We start from the raw sequence: 19,551 nt of genomic DNA, 5'->3' as shown, positions 1-19,551 counted from the left end.
ATCACTAAGCCCAAATAGTAAAACCTAGGCATTAAACATTTTTAATTTTACATTAGCGGATTGCTTTTCAAAGTTAACCAAAATCAAAGCGTAATTTTGGGACCTTGAACAGGAGACAATAGGACAAGAGAAGTAAGGAGCGTGCTAATCAGAGCGGAAAGAATTAGCAACCATGCTTAAACCACTACAATTTATCCAAAACTCTAGTCTGGAGAACTGGAAGAAGCGGTAGATTAAATGCACAGAAAGGGTATAGCCTGACATCATTTAGCAAAATAAATTTGACAATCAAGAAAATTTTACCATGTACAGCATGAGAGTTGGTTGAATGGGCCTGAATCTTGATACAATACAATAAAGCAAGTGCGGGCAATCAAAAAAAATAAAAAAGATGGAACACAAGAAATTTTCTATGTTCAAGTATTTCTTCTTGCTTAAATACCCATATTAGGCTCAGGGCTTGCTGAAATGTGCCCACAGTAAACTGTTAGATCAGGCTATCAACCAACCCCCCCCCCTAGACGCTAATAGTGTTTGCTAGTACAACTCAAAATACCTACTAAAACTACCACAATTTCATTGATAACTGGCAACATTGTAACAGCAGCAGTCAGTGAAATAGTTCCCTAATTAAATATGTTTCATTTGTTTGGCATGCTTGAGCATGAATATTAGCTAATGTCATAAAACAAACTTGGATCATAGTTGCAGCTAACTAAATTGAAAAGCTTGATACAAACGGTAATGCGTTATTAATATGTATATCTAGTTTTTTTTTAAATCATTTTATGACAGTTTAATATTAATCAAGAGTACATAGCTGGTTTCTGGCTGAACTCAATTCATTGCCTTAGGCATGCATTGTTAAGAAACTCAATCTGTTGTTCGTATTAACTGCTACATCTATCCTCACACATTGTATTATATATATAAAATCATTTTACAACAGTTTAATATTAATCAAGAGTACATAGCTGGTTTCTGGCTGAACTTAATTCATTGCCTTAAACCATAACTGTCACGAACAACTTTTATCGTATTTACTAGGTAAATCAGACACGCTGATTCCGATTTTGTAATCAAAATAAAGATTAGGCCACTAACTTTCAGAGTAATGAAGGATTTTTTATAGCGTTTTAATATCGGTCTCGAAAACAACACGATCGGCATAACAAGCTCCGCCCATAAATACGTGACGTAACCTAGCTTTTTAGGAACAGCAGTTACGTAGGTATGTTTAGACCGATTTAGAATAATAGAGATGGGTGTTTTAAAATCCATTAATATCTAAATTCAGCCTTAAAAATAATACCAGTCTTTTCAGAAAGGTAGATAAGCTATTTAGCATTGCATATTTAAAAAGCGCGATAACAACGCTAGCTTGTGATAAAACCGCGCTTTTTGAGCTAATTTTTCTCGGCATCCAGCCCATTTAAACGTCATGTAGCAAGCTGCGAGCAATTTTAAATAGTTTATATCCCTTTCATAAAAAACTGAAATTATTTTACAGACTGGATTTAGATAATAATGGGTTTTTAGACGCCCATCTCTATTATTTTAAATCGGACTAAACATTCCGAACTTCCATTTCTGAAAAAGCTAGGTTTCGTCACATATTTATGGGCGGAGCTTGTAATGCCGATTATGTTGTTTTCGAAACGGACATTGAAACGCTTTAAAAAAGCCTAAATGACTTTAAAGGTTAGTGGACTAATCTTTATTTTGAGTACAAAATCGGAATCAGCGTGTCTGATTTGCCTAGTAATTACGATAAAAGTTGTTCGTGACAGTTATGGTTTAAGCATGCATTGTTATGAAACTCAATCTGTTGTTCGTATTAATTGCTACATCTATCCTCACACATTGTATTATATATAAAATTGTTTCCTCACCCCGGGTACCCCGTATGGGTGGTAAATTCTGCTCTAACTCGGGTCTCCTACCAGAGACCTGGGAGTTTGAGCACTCGTCTCAAGATCTTAGCTGTTCCCAATAGCGCACTTTTCTGCAACTCACCTGAGTTGATTGTTGTTGGTATTTGGGCAAGCCACATTTTATGCGCCGGTGTTATTGCGCCCAGTGCCCCAATGACTACTGGGATTACGGTTGTTCTTACATTCCAGCATTTTTCAATTTCTTCTCCAAGAGGGAGATATTTTTCTACCTTTTCTTTTTCTTTGCTGGCTATATTGTAGTCATTGGGTACTGCTATATCTATTATAGTAGCCCTCTTGTTCTCCTTGTCTACCACCACTATATCTGGTTGGTTTGCTAGGACATGCTTGTCAGTTTGGATGTAGAAGTCCCAGAGGATCTTAGCGCGGTCATTTTCATTCACCTTACCAGGAGCTTCCCACCAGTGTTGTGGTTTATTAAGGCCATACTCATCACAGAGACTTCTATACACAACACCTGCGACATGATTATGCCGCTCAGTGTATGCGTTCCCTGCTAGCTGTCTGCATCCACTGATGATGTGTTGGATGGTCTCAGGTGCATCTTTGCACAGTCTGCATCTAGGATCGTCTCTAGTGTGATAGATTTTCGTTTGGAGTTGCCTTGTTGGGAGCACTTGCTCCTGGGCTGCCATGATTAGCGACTCTGTATTGGCCGTTAGGTTTCCTTTGTTCAGCCACATATATGTCTGGTGAAGATCGCCAACCTTAGATATTTGTTGGTGGTAAGCACCATGAAGAGGTTTCGTGTGCCAGTCAATTTCCTCACCATCAGGGCGTAGGTCTATATATATATATATATATATATATATATATATATATATATATATATATATATTTATATATATATAGTTTTGTACAATAGAATAAGTACACGGAATTTATTGCTACTCAATTTTGAATTTGGTTTTTATTAAATTTGCAAAATAAAATAAATACTGCAGAAACAAAAAAAAGCAGAATCCTTAATTTTTAAGTACACAGAAAACACGAAAACAATCCGATTGTCACATTTTGCCTTTTATGATTATGAAATATTGCAGGAGTGATCGCACAAGTAGTAGTTGGCAGAATTTTAATGCACCAGCAAAAAGTCAGACAGTGAGAAGCAACTCCTTTATTTCTGGTCTAAATCTGAATATAAAGATGCTCTCGCTATTCAGTTTCTACTCATAATTCAAATTAGCTCTTTTCGAAAGCAGTTCAATGAAATAATTTTCAGTTTTCTTGTGCTGGAAAGGGTTAAAGGGGTCATACCACATGCTATATTGGAATAAAATTCTATCAGACTTGACAAAAACTGTATTTTTTGAAGCATGCTTAAACAAGCAGGTCAGTAGCCAGAATGCCGTTGATAATCTATGATGGACTTTTGAAACCACTTGATTACAATAGATTAGATGGTACGATCCTATGGACTGACGCGACCTTTGTCAACTCATAGGTCAAACATGCCATGCTATTAGTGGTAATAGCTATAGACTAAGGCCATGAGCATGTCTTTTATCACTATATAAGAACCGTTTAAGCTCCACTGAAGGCTGGCTGAGACCAGGCTGCAAAGCGAGTTAACAAATGTTTACTTGTCCTTGTTTGTACTCCCACACAGCTGATAGGCAATTAGATTGATAAGTGTAAATGAATCATATAAGTGATTGGAAGGCAGCCAACCTTAGTACCAGACAAGAAACCTTAAAATTTGAAACAGTAATTTAAACTTTCAAAAAAGTTAGAACCACATATATATAAATATAAAACATAAATGAAATTGGCCACCTTAGCTTATTGTCAAGCAGTTGACAATAACTAGAAACAAGAAAGTAGCAAGTTTGCATTTAGTAAAATGCGTAGTGCAAGATACTATAATCCAACTTTGGTTGAAATATGTATAAAAGTATAAAAAACAAAAGTATAATACAACACAAAGTTTTCTTACAACTATGTGATATGTTAACACGTGTCAGTCAGCCTACAAAGTTTACGTTTAGAATTCGCAACCAAATTTTTAAACTTTTGCTTAGCATGGACGTCTAGCCTCTGTTGAGATCAATATTGAGACTTCCAGCTACTTCAATATTCCTATTGCGTTCAACAACAAAAAACTTTTAAATGAGCTCAAAAGACCAATACTGCACGCTCTTAGTGACAAAAGGCTGACCATAAGCTAAAAAGGTGTCATGCCGTCCGTAAAGTGAGAAAAGATTCGAACAAGTAAAATCACTGAAAATTTAGAAATACCTTGCTTTCAACTTACCTTACTTTCAACTTACCTTGCTTTCAACTTACCTGAAAGAATACCTTGAATCTCAACTTATACACACCATATCAGACTTGGCAAATTTTAATAATCTTAACACTCAAGTGGATGTACTTGTTTTGGATTTTAGTAAAGCGTTTGATACAGTTTCGCATGACAAATTGATCCACAAACTTAGAAGTTATGGCCTAAATGCAAATGTAGTGACTTGGATACAGCACTGGCTCCTGGACCGCACATTCTGTGTCATAGTTAACGGTAAAACATCTCCACCTACCCAGGTAACATCAGGTGTGCCCCAGGGGTCGGTGCTTGGACCCTTGCTTTTTCTTTTATATATCAATGACCTTCCAGAGTCTCTGAACTGTCCAAAGACATCCATACGTTTATTTGCGGATGATGCCATACTTTTTAGACCAATAGAATGTGCGTCCGACAGCCTTCTGCTTCAGGACCAACTGTGCAGAGTGGCTGCATGGGCTGAGTCGTGGCAGTTGAGATTTAATGCTAATAAATGCACATCTACATCTGTGGAACCAGTTAGATTTTCACATATATACAACTATTGCGGTACATCTCTTATATCCTCGCAATCCTTTTTATACTTGGGTATACTTGTTTCTAGCACCCTCAATTTTAATGAACACATAAATCGCATCATACGTAAGGCTAACGGCACTCTTTTTATGCTTATGCGGACCCTTAAGAAAACATCTCCTAATGTCAAAAGGACAGCATACTATAGTGTGTGTCGTCCACTGCTAGAGTACGCTTCGGAAATCTGGAGTCCACATTTTGATTATAGTATACAAGATTTAGAATCCATTAACCGAAAAGCTTTTAGGTGGGCCAACAATTTAGGAAAATTTGATAGTATATCATCAGAAATGGTGAAAATGGGATGGCAAACACTTGCAGAGAGAAGACGCATCAAGGACGAAAGCACACTGCAAAAAATTTTAAGCCAAGACCTAATGGTCGATTTTAATAGATTTGTAATTAAGAACTCATCCTATTTTACTCGAGGCTCCAATATCAGACACACAATCAATACAAGTGCAATGAAACACTCTTTTTTTAACCGTGCGATGAAATTTTAACATCTGATTCTCTTATAACTAGACCAAGCGATCTTATACTTTTATCCTTCAGACTTAGATAAATAAGTCTATGCTTACTTGTGATCTTATTTTTATGCCTAATGCACCATTTTATTTCTACAGGCCTAGCGGCCACTTGAGATATTTTACAGAGATAGATAGATAGACCTGAACAGATGGCAACTTCAAAGCAGTTTTGATGATTTGAAGTTTGAACACAATTAAATGTTTGTTTAACCCTTTCTTGCATGAATATAGTTGCCATTGAGCTAGAGGAGAATAAGCAAGCAAAACCTGCACATTTACACACAAAATACACAGAACATTTATTATTTTACTTCCACCCCATCTTATACATATGTAAAAATTAATGTCCTCATATGGGGACGCCATGCATTTATGAAACAATGCGCTTTGTCCTCATATGAGGACAAACAACAGTTGGTTGGTTGCATTATAGGCTGTAATCAGACAAAGTCACTTGGTATGATATGCTCCAAAGCATTCTGGGCAGAGAGCTTTTTTGCAAATTCTGCACAAGTATCTTGTTTTGCTGTGGCAGGTTGAAGCAACACATCGGCTTGCATATTTCATAGCTGACTTTTCTGGCCAGTGTCCAGCATCAAGGTTGTATCTAAAGTGATTCAACCAGTGATGTGAAAATTGTGAGCTTTTAAAGTGTAGGATTATAGCAATATGTACATGTTGACTAAATAAACATTTTTACAAGTAAAAATTTTAAAATAAATGAGTAAACTATTACTTTTACTAAAATTATTAGTAAACTCAAGACTATTCAGTAATTGAAAATTTCATAATGATCACTTTGCTTACCTGATCTCATCTGGTACCCTCGTTCTGATGTTTGTTAGACAAGGAGGGTGTACATATGAGCTTGATGGCCTCCCTTTTCTTTGATTTGACATTGTCCAGCCTTGTGTAATTAGCGCTTGTGCCACAGAGCTGCGGAACTCAAGCAAGTCAACGCTGTCTCCATGTTCCCAGCGATGGATCAGCCATCCATTCACAATTGTGACATTTACAAAGTGAAAAAACAGACGTAAATACCAACGCTTGTGCTTCAGGCTGTGCCTGTAACATGAAATCAGAAAATCTGTTAAATCTACTCCTCCCATATGTTTGTTATAGACTTCAATAGCACGAGGCCTGATAACATCTACATGCTTCTTTGCTTTTTTGTCCCATCGTTGTACTACGCTGGTTGGTTGCATGCCAACAAATGTGCTTGCAGTATAGACAAAATTGTTATCATTCCACTTCACAATGGTGATGTTTTCTTTGTTGGTAGCATAGGTAGCACTTCCTCTTGTTCTCATACCTTTATCACAAATCAAAACCTCATCTGCGCCGCATAGCCAGTTTTTGCGGAGAGTACCAACAGCATATATCTTCTTCTTCTTTAGCTCGGTCAACAGCTCCAGCGTTGTAAACAAGTTGTCAAAGTAAACCTTATGGTTCTTGCCAGTCAAACGGTCTGATAACCGCATCACAACATCTGGGCTCAGTCCTAGGACTTTTTCAGGTCTATTACCGCTTGCTCCTTGATACAATTCAAAGTCATAAACGTAGCCTGACACACCTGATCTCACCCATATTTTGTAACCCCATTTCGTTGGTTTACTCTTGATATATTGCTTTAGACCACTCTGGCCAGTGAAAGGAACCATCTGCTCATCAATACTATGACATTCTTCAGCATCTACACTTGTAAGAAACTTTTTCCGAAGAGCTTCCATCACAGGGCGCAGCTTCCATACTTTATCAGTAGAGTTTGCATCATGCTTTTCATTATCTACAAAGTGAAGGTGACGGCGTATGGCTTCAAATCTATTGACACTCATTGCATCAGCAATCAATCCACATCGAGTTCCTTGGTTGCTGGACCAATACATCCGTAGTCTTGGATATCTTATGTAGGTGATCACAATGTTTATCCCCAAAAAAACCATAAGTTCCCCTCTTGTAAGATTGAATGCAGAGTTGATGTTTACCTGCGAGGCGTACAGATTTGTGTTATACACAATGTCATCTAGCAAGTCATTGTCAAAAAAATGCTTGAATATATTGACTGGTGTTTCAGTATTTGCAAGGTTTACTTGACGTTTACCAGTGAAGACAGGTTCGTTATGCGCATAGTCGTTGTCATTGTTGATTGTCCAACTAGTTGATGCTTTGATAATGGTTGATGGTATTGCTTCGTTTCGACCAAATGTTGAAGGTGTAGAGTTAGCAACTGGTGGTGTCTTACACATTTGCTCCTGTAAAGCTGCAGCTGAAGTAGATGCTGAAGAACCAGAAGTCGACCCAACGGCCACTTTTCTTCTCTTCTGTGGCAAAGGAGTTGTTGCGACGGCTGAAGTAGAAGGTTGAGAAGGCAGAGAACAGACAGAACTCAAACTGCTGTTGCCATAGAATTTTTCACTGCTCAAACTAAAAGTGTTTGCGGAGTATTCCCAGTCAGAGTCATCGCTAACCTGTTTCTCTGGAGCATTCACATTGTAGTCTGCGTCAAAATCACTGCAGTCACCTGATGATGAAATGTAGCCATCTTCAGAGTCTGAGCATAAAATAGCCTGCAGTGCCTCAGAGGCTGCTTTTCTGGAGCGCTGACTACTCATAGTTGAGAGATGCAGAAACTTCAGCAAGACTAAAACAATGTAGACAGTGTTATTATCAACAAAATTTCTAGTGAAGAATTTATGCATAATGGAATTTTCATTCAGTTATTGCATGATGTCCTCAAATGAGGACAATTCATTTAAGCCACTTTGAAAGTTTTACAAGCTTGTGAACAACATTGTTATGTTTCAATCATTTACCTGAAAGACTGATCAAGCTCAGAAAAAAAAGACACTTTTCTAATAAGAAGAGGAACTGAAGAAATAGCAAAAGAATCACTGATAATTAGCAAACTCACCTTTTGCACAGCTGCCTGACTTTAGATTTCCCTCCAGACCTTGACCTACTTCTTATGACCTCAATAACAGTACAACAGGAGAGAACAATTTGTAGAATATTGATTGAATGATACAAGGAAAAACAACTTCTAATTTTTAAGTTTAAAAATTGGATGTAGTATTTTGTCCTCATATGAGGACGTCATGCAAGAAAGGGTTAAAAACAAAAACTAGAATAATATTTTGGTGGCTATATTAGGCAAAAAATAAAAGTACTCCTGCTTTTCCATACACCTCCCCCATCTAATTACGAAACAAACTATGTGGCAGATTATGCAGTTCATGTTTGAAAACACTAAAATCAGCACTACATCAACCCTACATCAATAACATTGACTCCTCGTAATCAAAAGTGAGACAAGCAAATAGTCAATGTATATAAGGTAGTTGAATGATGTAGGGAAATACAAGAAGAATTTTCGTGTTTTGTGGCATAGTTACCTGCGATCTGGCAGTTGCAACGTTGAAAAGATAAACAAATGAGTGTGACAACTAACCGTCAAAACACGCTAGGATTTGCCGCAAGGCGATCGACCAATAGCAATACATGTACGAAGTTTTTCATCTCTCGGAGTATGTACGGCAAGTTGTGTCAGTGCCGTGTATCTCCCACACGACACTATGATGCCTATGTTGTATTAACTATTATTTGTAATACGCATACGTAATTTTTTACTGCTGCTATTTGACAAAAAATAAACTCTATCTCATTGAGAGGGATTAATCTCTATGAACAACAACTTCGTGCAGACATTAAAATGATGTCAAAGCAAATGTGCCCACATGTACGTACCGCAAAAAGCCAGCAACGGGAGCTCCCGTTTTGATATGACGTCACTGTGGCTAAATCTTATCGGTTTTTCTCGTTACGCGGTTCGCTAGCTAAATATATAGCCTGAGAGTTATTCATTAACCAAATGGATACAGCGTCGTGCGATGATTTGGTAAAAATAACTGTAGTAATAACTTCATACCTAATTTGTTAACCTAATATCTATAAATTTTGAACGAGGCGAATACCTTAGTCCTCGCAAATCTTTGTTATTTGTCATTGAGTTAAACTATGTCACCAACATTTGCTGTGCCACTCCTCTTTCGGACCATTTACCTAATATTTCAACGAATATGTCTCCTCCAAAAGTTGTGTTTGTGTTAGCAAATTATCTCATTTTGTGCGCTTATGTTTTTTGCCCAACTGTAGCTTTATCAGATGATGGCTGCAATATTGATGGCTATAACACAAAGACACTTACGAGGTAGCTCTAAAAAACTGCTCGCTCATATAGATGCTCATTTGTTCTACATTTATCTGAGCAGACTTTAATCAAGGGCGTATTTGAATGCACATTATGTTTTTAAATAAATTATAGCAAATTATATGCTCTTACCAGAAATTGAAGCTTTTTCAAGCTGTATGATTTCATATGATCATTCGTGTGTGGATCATATGATCCACATACGTGTAATGGACTGAACAAAATAGTTATACTTAGTTGTGTTACCAATATTGGAGTTGTGTGTTTTTGTTTTTAGTTTTTAACTTGACCGGAAGTGATGTGGTCACTTGGCTATTGAGCACGGACGTTTTTTCTAGCACGTGCTGACATTAGTGTTTCGACTGTAATTAGTTTACCAATTAAATAAACATCTTGAAGTCAATCAACTACTGACTTTATTATGGCGTCGTAGGCAGGATCTAATGTCAATGACATTAGATTGTATAATATACTATTGGACAATCCTGTAGTTAATTTGGTTCCTATCGCTACTATTGGAAGCTGCCGGTGCACAGTGATCGATTGAAGTGTTGAGATTTGCATTCAAACAATCTCCAGACAAATTACTTCCAGACTACAAGATGCCAGGTGGACTTGAAATACCGAAGGGACTAGATTTTTCAAATACACAAAAGGCCTGGCCTGAGTACAAGCGCAGGTTCTTACGATATCGTAGTGCTTCAGGTTTATCAGAAAAGCCTGCACAGCAACAAGTTGACATGCTAATATATTGTATGGGTGAGGAGGCTGAGTCTATCATTCCACACCTACAAGTTCGACCTCCACAGGAAGCAGATGAAGACAACAATATACCTGCGGAGGATGCCGATGAAACCCTATTTGATCGAACTGTGGAAGCTTTTGATACATATTTCAATCCTAGAGATAATCATCTGCATTATGCAGTGCTTTTTGGCTCTCGTATGCAAGCTCCAGAGGAGTCAAATGATCAGTTTATTCGTAGCCTACATGAAATGGCAGCAAAATGCACTGGCTGGGACCAAAATCACAGAGATGATATGATACGGACTCGCATTTTAGCAGGCATGAGAGACAAAGACCTGAGTCGTGAATTGCAACTGAATGCAAATATCACACTCCAACAGATACAGCAGCAACTAAGAACAAAGGAGATAATATTAGCCAATCAGAAAGCGGAGCAGGACGACCACATGGTGATGGCAGTAAGCAGCACTAGGCCAAAGACATCACCACCAGCTAAGTATCAGCATCAATCAAAATCAGTAGAAACTAGGACAAGTGGTCGAAAGTCTGGTCAAATGATTGATAGTTGTCGATATTGTGGGAGCAGTCATGTGCGTGGTCGTTGCCCTGCCTATGGTAAGCGTTGCAAAAACTGCCGCAGGATGGGTCATTTTGAAAGAGTATGTGAATCAGGTCATGCTAAATCGGATAGAGGCTATAACCAGTGTAGCATTTCTCTTGAACATGACCAGGCCTCTAATTCTGGAGATGATGATTATTTCCATGTTCAGGCAGTCAGCAACACCACTTGTCTAAATGATAGGTATGTCATTCCAATTACTATACAAGGTAAAACTATTAATGCAAGAATAGATACAGCTGCAGCTGTTAGTACTATGTCTAAGCCTACTTTCCTTAGCATTGGATGTACTCGTGTGACTCGTACTAAGGCTAAACTGACAGGGTATGGTGGGAGCCATATATCTGTCATAGGAAGGGTAAAGCTACCCGTGGTAGATCCAAGTGGGAAAGAAAGCGTGGTAAAATTTTATGTAACAGATGATGATAATGAAACTCTGATTGGGGCCCCTGCAATTGATGAGTTACAATTGATCAGAGTAAAAGGCAGCAAAGTAAATCAGGTTACATCAAATAGTCTTGAGATGCCAGCAGAGCTGTCGCAACTTATAGCTGAGTATGATATAGTTTTTTCAGGACTTGGTAGGTTTGGAAAGCCAGTAGAGTTAGAGCTCAAATCTACTGCTGAGCCAAAAACTGTACCATCCAGGTTAGTACCGCATAAATTGAGGAAACCCCTGAAGCGGGAGCTGGATAAGTTGGTTAAGCTTGGTGTGATAGTAAGAGACACAAACCCCTCACAGTGGATGTCTCCTCTAGTAATAGTTAACAAACCCAACGGTGATGTCCGCTTGTGCCTAGACCCCCACAATTTGAACCAAAATCTTATTCGTGCTCAGTGTGCAATACCTACCACTACTGAGATATTTTCCAAAGTGTCTGGCTCTAAGTATTTCACCACCCTCGATGCAAATCAATCTTTCCACCAAATTCCCTTGACAGAGACGTCAAGCATGCTTACTAGCTTCCTCACACCGTATGGTAAGTTTCGTTATAAACGATTACCAATGGGCATATGTAATGCCCCTGAGATTTTTCATCAGAGGATGGCTGATGCAGTTGAAGATCTTCAAGGTGTTGAGGTGTACATTGATGATGTTTTAATTCATGCTGCCACTCGTGAAGAACATGATATTCGTCTTAGGAAAGTGTTGGATCGTTTCAAACAGGTTGGTCTTACTCTAAATCCAGCCAAAGTGGTGTTTGCGAAACAATCAGTTGGTTACCTAGGACATGAGCTTTCGGGTAAAGGCATTGCCCCGTGCCACTCAAAAGTAGAAGCCATACAGCATATGGTTCAACCTCAGGACAAGAAGGCAGTTCAGCGGTTCCTGGGATTTGTGACATATCTAGCTAAATTTATTCCCAACCTCGCCGACCACACACTACCTCTGCGAGAAGTAATGAAGAAAAATGTTCAATTCTATTGGGGACCTGCTCAATCTGAGGCTTTTGAAACCATTCGTAACCTGATAGTAGAAGCCCCAACTCTTAAGCTATATGATCCTGAAAAACCTGTCTATCTTTCAGCGGACAGCTCTAAGAGTAGTCTCGGAGCTGTCATTCTTCAAGACGGCCGCCCTATAGAATTCGCAGCCAAAGCGCTGACAGATTGTCAGAGCCGCTATAGTCAAATAGAGAAGGAGTTGTTAGCATCTCTCTTTGCTTGCAAGCGCTTCAAATATTATTGTCTTGGGCAAAAAACTATTGAGGTGGAGACAGACCATCTTCCACTTCTAGGCTTGATGAACAAACCGATTAATGAACTGTCTCCTCGACTTGCAGCTATGAGACTTGAGTTGCTGCCGTATCCAATTGCACTCAAATACTGTCCAGGTTCAGAGATGGTGTTAGCAGATACCCTCTCACGATCCTGTCCAGCAAAAATGAGCCAAGAGGATGACCTGGGGTCAGATCCTCTGTTGTCAGTTTGTTCAGTAGTCATCCGTAGCGCTGATGTCATGACCAAATATCAGAAAGCTACATTAGCTGATGAAGAGCTTCAGGTAGTCATGAGATATATTCAGGAGGGATGGCCTAGTCATAAGAAATCATGTGCATCGAGAGCTCTCCGATATTTCAATTTACGACATAGCCTAAGTATTGTGAATGATGTAGTATTTTATGGTAGACGACTAGTTGTACCAGTGTCCTTACAAAGTGAAGTTGTTGATACATTACATTGTGCCCACCAAGGGGTGACTAAGACTCTCCAACGTGCCTCAAATTCAGTTTTTTGGCCTGGCCTTCGTCATCGGCTGGAAGAGAAATGTCGTTCTTGTGAACCATGCATGTCTGTTGAGAGAAATGAAAGAAAGGAACCATTGATTCCGTTTGCTATTCCTGCTTATCCATTTCAGACATTAGGAGTTGACTTGTTTGCAATAGGAGGGAAATCGTATCTCATGATGGTCGATTATCTTACAAAATGGCCTGTGGTGAAACAGCTAGGCTCTGGTACTGGTAGTGCTGTGGTGATTGAGTGTTTACGTGAAGTGTTCTCTGATTTTGGCCAGCCTGAGTCAATAGTGTCGGACAATGGTCCTCAGTTTTCTTCGCAAGAGTTCAAGCGGTTCTGTTCTTTGCTTGGTATAGTACATAATACAAGTTCACCACTCCACCCTTCGGGGAATGGTCAGGTGGAGCGGGCCATTGGGACAGTGAAAGGTATGATGAAGAAATGTATAGAAGATGGATCAAGCTGGCTAACCGGCTTGACCACTCTACGAAATACCCCTATAGCCAGTAGTCTACCCTCCCCGGCTGAGCTTTTGCAGGGCAGATATATAAGAGACAGTCTCCCGGTATGTAGAGACCGATATCAAGTTACTGGTTATTCTTTGGAACACATAAGAGAAAAGTTAGGTGCTATAAAAAGTTCCAACAAACATTACCATGACTCGCATGCCGGCCCACTGAAGACAGTGCTCAAACCAGGCCAACAGGTCTATTACAAGGCTGCCCAAGGGAGGTGGAGACCAGGGGTGATTGCCAAAATCCTGGGTGAAAGGTCTTATGAGATTGATGCTGGGGCATTTAAGTTAAGACGTAATCGCAAAGATCTGCGTGAGTCACAGGTGAAAGACAAACCTACTAGATCTATCATAGGGTTAGGAGTGAGAGACAGTATCACTGATACACCTTCAAACTCTAGTGACAATCCCAATGACTTACTCACAAATATTGAACCAGAAGATACTTCAGCCATGAACTGTAATATTGAGCAAGCGGCTCCAACTGTACCTGCCATGCCTGCAGGCGAGTCACATGAGGCTAAACCAATGCGAGTTCATAAGAAACCAATCTGGCATAAGGATTATGATTTTAGATGGTGACGAGCTGGAGAGAAGAATAGATCACAAAGAGAAAAGGGAGATGTAATGGACTGAACAAAATAGTTATACTTAGTTGTGTTACCAATATTGGAGTTGTGTGTTTTTGTTTTTAGTTTTTAACTTGACCGGAAGTGATGTGGTCACTTGGCTATTGAGCACGGACGTTTTTTCTAGCACGTGCTGACATTAGTGTTTCGACTGTAATTAGTTTACCAATTAAATAAACATCTTGAAGTCAATCAACTACTGACTTTATTAATACGCACACAACGTTTCATGTCTAAAACAGCTTTTTGCAATCGATGCTTTTATGCATGTAACTATTAAAAATTTGACACAATTGAGAATTTTTAGCAGTATGCGATAGATTTGGCTTTTATCAGAGAAAAAGTGATCAGTCGCCACCTTTGGCAGCATTCCGAACAAGTAAAACCAAGTTTGCATAAAATCATTCTCAAAAGACATGCTTGTGAAAGTTTTTATGAAAATAAAAAAAACTTGAGCAAGTCTATTATTTTAGTAAAACTGTAACAAAAGCTGTTTCAACAATGGGTTGTTCAACAATGCATTTTGTATCAATCTCCTCACTTGTTAAAACATCATAGTATCTTAAAGCTGAGGTGTCAAATCCTGTTTTTAGCAAACATACCGATAACTTCGAAATGAAATAAGCAAGATGCAAGAAGTGGCATGAGCTACACTGAAAAAGCTTTTTTGAGTTTTGAGTTGCTGGCCATATGAATGAACAGGGATCTCAACATTTTGTTTGTAAACAAATTTTGGTATTTAAATATTTATACTCAATCAAATTTACGGAAACCTTTTGTTGCATTTTGTGGTGATTCTATCAACAGCAAAAAATGCGAGAATCCATTTGACCATTCTAAACATTATATATAATGCCTAGAAAACATGCTATCCAAGTTAAACCTGATAACACATTAGCGTTAATTTTTGTACTTTCCTTTCATTAAAAGACTGAGCAACTAATTTGTATTATATTGTTATTTTTATATTATTTATATAGCATATTCTTGTATGTTCAGCTTAATATGCCATATCATTTACACTTACTTCCATTAGTATGTCTATTTTTTAGTACGGGGTTAACATGTTACATGATTTAATATATATTGTCCAAAATGGCTACATTTGATTTCTGTTGTAACAAACAATTGCTTGAACGGTTAAACCTGCTGCTTGATATTGTACACATACTCTTACTGAATAATGGCATTATAAGACGTGAAATAACCAATAACAATCATGGTTTTATTCAATCCTGTTTTATCTCACATTGTAACATTGTCTTAAATGGTGGTCAGTAGGATCCCTAATTAGCAACCATGCAAACATTTATAAATATTTTGATGCAACTGACTTAGCAAACTACTACCTGCCATGCAATCATTTCTGTTATTCTCAGTGCATCATACTGGACTCTCCAACATTCGAGTAAGCATTGCAAGGATTTGATGAAAACAACGTCAACAAACTGCACTTACCTGATCGCTTTCTGTAAACCACTGTCCTCATTGCCTGCTCCATGCAACGATTCTTCTGTGTGCGTGATGAGTGAGAGTCTATCAACTCAGGCTACACTATATGGGCTAGCTGACTACACACCAACCCCATTATCTAAATATAAAAATAGTAAGTATGTATGTATATCAGCTTTGAGTATAATTGGGCAAATCGTTTATAGGAAGCTATAAGTGAAATGTCTGGTAAATAATGTGAAATACATATGCCCTTTGCACGCATGAGGCATAAGTTTCAAGTCAAATGCTCATTTGACAGTTTTAACCATCATAGAGCGCATTGAGTACTACAGTTGTTTATTGACATACCCATTTTACCCTTTACGTATATGCATTTTAGTTGAATCATTCTTGTGGCAAAGGGTTATTTATATATATGTTGTATGTATATAGATTCTTATACCTATAGATTCCTCTATCTATAGATTTTACAACTCATGTGCGCTTAGTTATGAATTTTTATAATTGTTCAAATGGTCAATGGTAGTCTGCCTAAATCACCTCGGATGCTTCAGGCAGGTTAGTTGTATCAAGAAAATTTTGAAAAATATGAAAAGTTTTTTTGAAAAGTATGCTTCTTAAAGCACCCATTGAATTTCTTCTAATTTTGATTTAACTATGAAATGAGCAGCTATGCATTAGACGCTCAGCCACATACCATATCCATTTCCTACCGCGTATGTAGCAGTTTCCTTATCATTCTACGTGTTTAACACACGGAATGTTTTCCTTAAATTGGCTCAAAAATTCTACACAAGTAATATATTTACGCTTTTAGGTTGTATCAGTTTAATAACAAATTATTAATTTTATTGATTTTGCTTTCAGTGTCAAATTCTTTGGTATTCTAAAACTCAAAGATGCCATGATCTCTTAATTAAATAAATTCACAATAAGCTGAGCATCTTTATCAGAAGTCATTGTACATGCTGCACTGTTTTTCAGCAAACACTTGTAAATCATTGTATCGCTCACCTATGCCTGAACAAGGTTTAGCACTGTAAATGCATTATAATGACCTGCGTAGTCTTCCAAGGTACCTTCATAAGATGAGTGAACACTAGCACAGCTCATGATATGTATATGTGTAGGCATATAGTTTTATGACTATGTTAACTGCGAATGACCTGCATGTTAACTACCAACTTTAGACTGCCTTTAATTGTCTAAACTTTTTACTGTTCATAGATTTGGTAACTCTTAATAGATTTCAGCAGGGTATTTCATTTGGAAGTTTTTAACTAAAAAATTATACAAAATTTCGTGAGCTATCTTACACACTCTATGGTCTATGGCTTACAAAGATGAATCGTTTCTAAGTTCAGATTGAGCTCACTACTTGCTTATATTAGATTCCTAAGGTTCTCATTTTAACAACAATTTGTACCATTCTAAACTTCTGCCATCTTTTCTAATCAAGTTTTAGCATATCAATGAGATATATGTACATATCTACTGTTCTTTCACTCAATATGATTTACTTAAAAGCAAACCTTTTTATGACATTAATGGTTAGGGCCTACTTACCTCTCCTTTTTGTGTAGCTTTTAATAGTAGATACCTGGCTGTTAGATATTAGAAATTGTAATTCATTACTCACACTGGTGTGGTTATTTATGCTTGAAACTAAAATACATGTACCAGGCAGTTATATCGCTGCCATCAAGCCTTGACAGCGGTCACAATGATCGTAGGGGTATTGCAGATAAAGCTGGATTTGTTGCTCGATTTTTCCCTGGATCAGAACTGGACCCAGCCACTAACAAAAGCAGGAATGTGACTGTGGAAGTTCATTTTACTTGCGGGACTAATCTGTGGGCCTTGGGTAGTGATAAAAGTGGTAAATATTAAGCTTTTTCCCAAGAAATGCTCATCATGTTGCTTAGCTGTTGTCCATATACTTGTCATTTTACTGTAATAATTAGCTTGCTTTTAGTCATAGATATACAAAAAATAAAGTTAATAATTGAAAAATATTAGAGAAAGTTATCATTCGAAGAGCATGATGGAATGCGATGGCTAGTTCTAGCATGAAGGAAAGTACACAAGTTGTACAATTGGGAATTTTAGGTCTTATTCCTCCGCCATATAATGTGGTTTGGAATACAAGAACATTTCTGGTATGTGGCTGACTTGCTAGCTGGTACAAGCAATATGGCATTGCAGCAACTCAAATGGGGCATACAACCACCGAAGCGCAATTATTTGTTATAGTTTTGATTTAACTTTTAAGTGGCATCAAGTAATTTTTGTTTTAAATATCTCCAGTATTATTTAGTTTTACATATACCGTATATATTTTTTAAACTTGTATACTTTTTGAGTTAATGGATTCATTGTGAAACAAAAACTATGCGTGACATGCAAGTGTGCTCATCGCCAACCCCTGAAAAAGTTAAAAAACGCATTGTGAACATTAGAATCATGCTATTGCTACACAAAATGCACATGTAGGATACTCTACAGTTTTTTTTCAAGGGTTAGCTTCTCTTACCAATGCTATTTGTACCAGTAATTTGCTTGGTTGATTCATGAAACTGATTGGCTAACATCCTCAATGAAAAGCGTACTTCTGTATTCTATTCCATGACAGAAATTCTTACCCGAAGATTCTTACCCGAGGACTCCTCGTTATATGTTACAACATCTTTTCTCTTCCGATTGTATTATGTATACGAATTTGTATGTTGTAACTTTCAACTCACTCATTTTAGTACATCATTCAAGTACAGTACCCTGGAGCATGCGGTGGGACAATAGTACCTGCTGATGTCGATATTGTTCCACTTAGCATTGGCACGATCCTAATCATCGTGTAAGTTGTATATTGGTTATTGGTATATGTGGTATATATTGGTATATGTGGTATATATTGGTATATGTGGTATATATTGGTATATGTGGTATATATTGGTAAATGTGGTATATAATGGTATATGTGATATATATTGGTATATGTGGTATGTATTGGTATATGTGATATATATTGGTATATGTGGCATGTATTGGTATATGCGGTATATATTGGTATATGTGATATATATTGGTATATGTGATATATATCAGTATATGCGGTATATATTGGTATATGTGATATATATTGGTATATGTGATATATATTGGTATATGTGATATATATTGGTATATGTGATATATATTGGTATATGCGGTATATATTGGTATATGTGATATATATTGGTATATGTGGTATATATTGGCACATGTGGTTATATATTTACCTTTTGATTGTGGGCACATAAACTATAAATAGCTTGTGAAACCTTTTTTGCTACACAAACATCATTGAAATAGCCACCATCTTGTAAAGAATTGCTTACTCAATGTTTCTGTACAGCAATGCTTTGTTTGCATTGTTTGTAAATTTAATGTTTACACGATTTTTATATGGCCTTAGACAGCAAGTTGGCCAAAGGTCCAAAAAATCCACAATGCAGTGTTTATTCGCAGATCCTATTGTTTACTTCAGAAGCTAGGGCATGATATAGATTGGATACGGGTCACAGGATGATCCACATTAGCACACAATTCTCGAAAGTTCTTGCATGTTATTTTATTACTCTTTTTCTTCACGATTAATGTTGTTTGGCATTTTTATACATGACTAACTTTTGCAGCAAATCACCAGGTATCTATCTATTTATTTATTTTATCTAGGTGTGTTTATTTATTAACAGGGCATTCAGCATCATGACTCTATACTGTGTTGCTGGTTGCCTGATGAAAGCATGTAAGGGATACCGTGG

At 37.5% G+C, this 19,551-nt stretch overlaps 2 protein-coding genes and 1 long non-coding RNA gene across 3 annotated transcripts in view; 1 reads left to right on the top strand and 2 right to left on the bottom strand.

Annotated features, from left to right (window-relative positions):
• LOC137389588 (long-chain-fatty-acid--CoA ligase ACSBG2-like) overlaps window positions 1-8,795 on the bottom strand; it is a 32,479-nt gene extending 23,684 nt beyond the window's left edge. The window contains exon 1 of the mRNA XM_068075639.1: window positions 8,732-8,795. The gene's annotated coding sequence lies outside the window, so the exon portion shown is untranslated. The remainder of the gene's footprint in view (window positions 1-8,731) is intronic.
• On the bottom strand, window positions 5,790-7,951 carry LOC137390754 (piggyBac transposable element-derived protein 3-like). The gene is made up of 2 exons (XM_068077075.1): window positions 6,147-7,951; window positions 5,790-5,946 (listed from the first exon to the last, which is right to left on the bottom strand). Exons 1-2 carry the CDS (start codon window positions 7,949-7,951, stop codon window positions 5,790-5,792), a joined length of 1,962 nt encoding a protein of 653 aa, XP_067933176.1.
• Window positions 8,796-15,758: 6,963 nt separating the features above from the next.
• On the top strand, window positions 15,759-18,603 carry LOC137389701 (uncharacterized). Its single transcript, XR_010978078.1, has 3 exons — window positions 15,759-15,899; window positions 17,493-17,627; window positions 18,502-18,603. It is a non-coding gene; the product is annotated as an uncharacterized lncRNA (long non-coding RNA).
• Window positions 18,604-19,551: the final 948 nt, after the last annotated feature.

The sequence above is a fragment of the Watersipora subatra genome, chromosome 3, assembly GCF_963576615.1.
Source record: "Watersipora subatra chromosome 3, tzWatSuba1.1, whole genome shotgun sequence".
Classification (NCBI taxonomy): domain Eukaryota; kingdom Metazoa; phylum Bryozoa; class Gymnolaemata; order Cheilostomatida; family Watersiporidae; genus Watersipora; species Watersipora subatra.
Note: the sequence above shows the minus strand (reverse complement) of the source record. Positions and strands in the feature narration are given on the sequence as shown.

Excerpts from the sequence above, each read along its gene's own strand:
- LOC137390754 (XM_068077075.1), bottom strand. The coding sequence starts at position 7,951 with ATGAGTAGTCAGCGCTCCAGAAAAGCAGCCTCTGAGGCACTGCAGGCT. Across the intron at positions 5,947-6,146 it reads AGGGTACCAGATGAGATCAG|ATACAACCTTGATGCTGGAC; the intron begins GTAAGCAAAGTG and ends GAATCACTTTAG.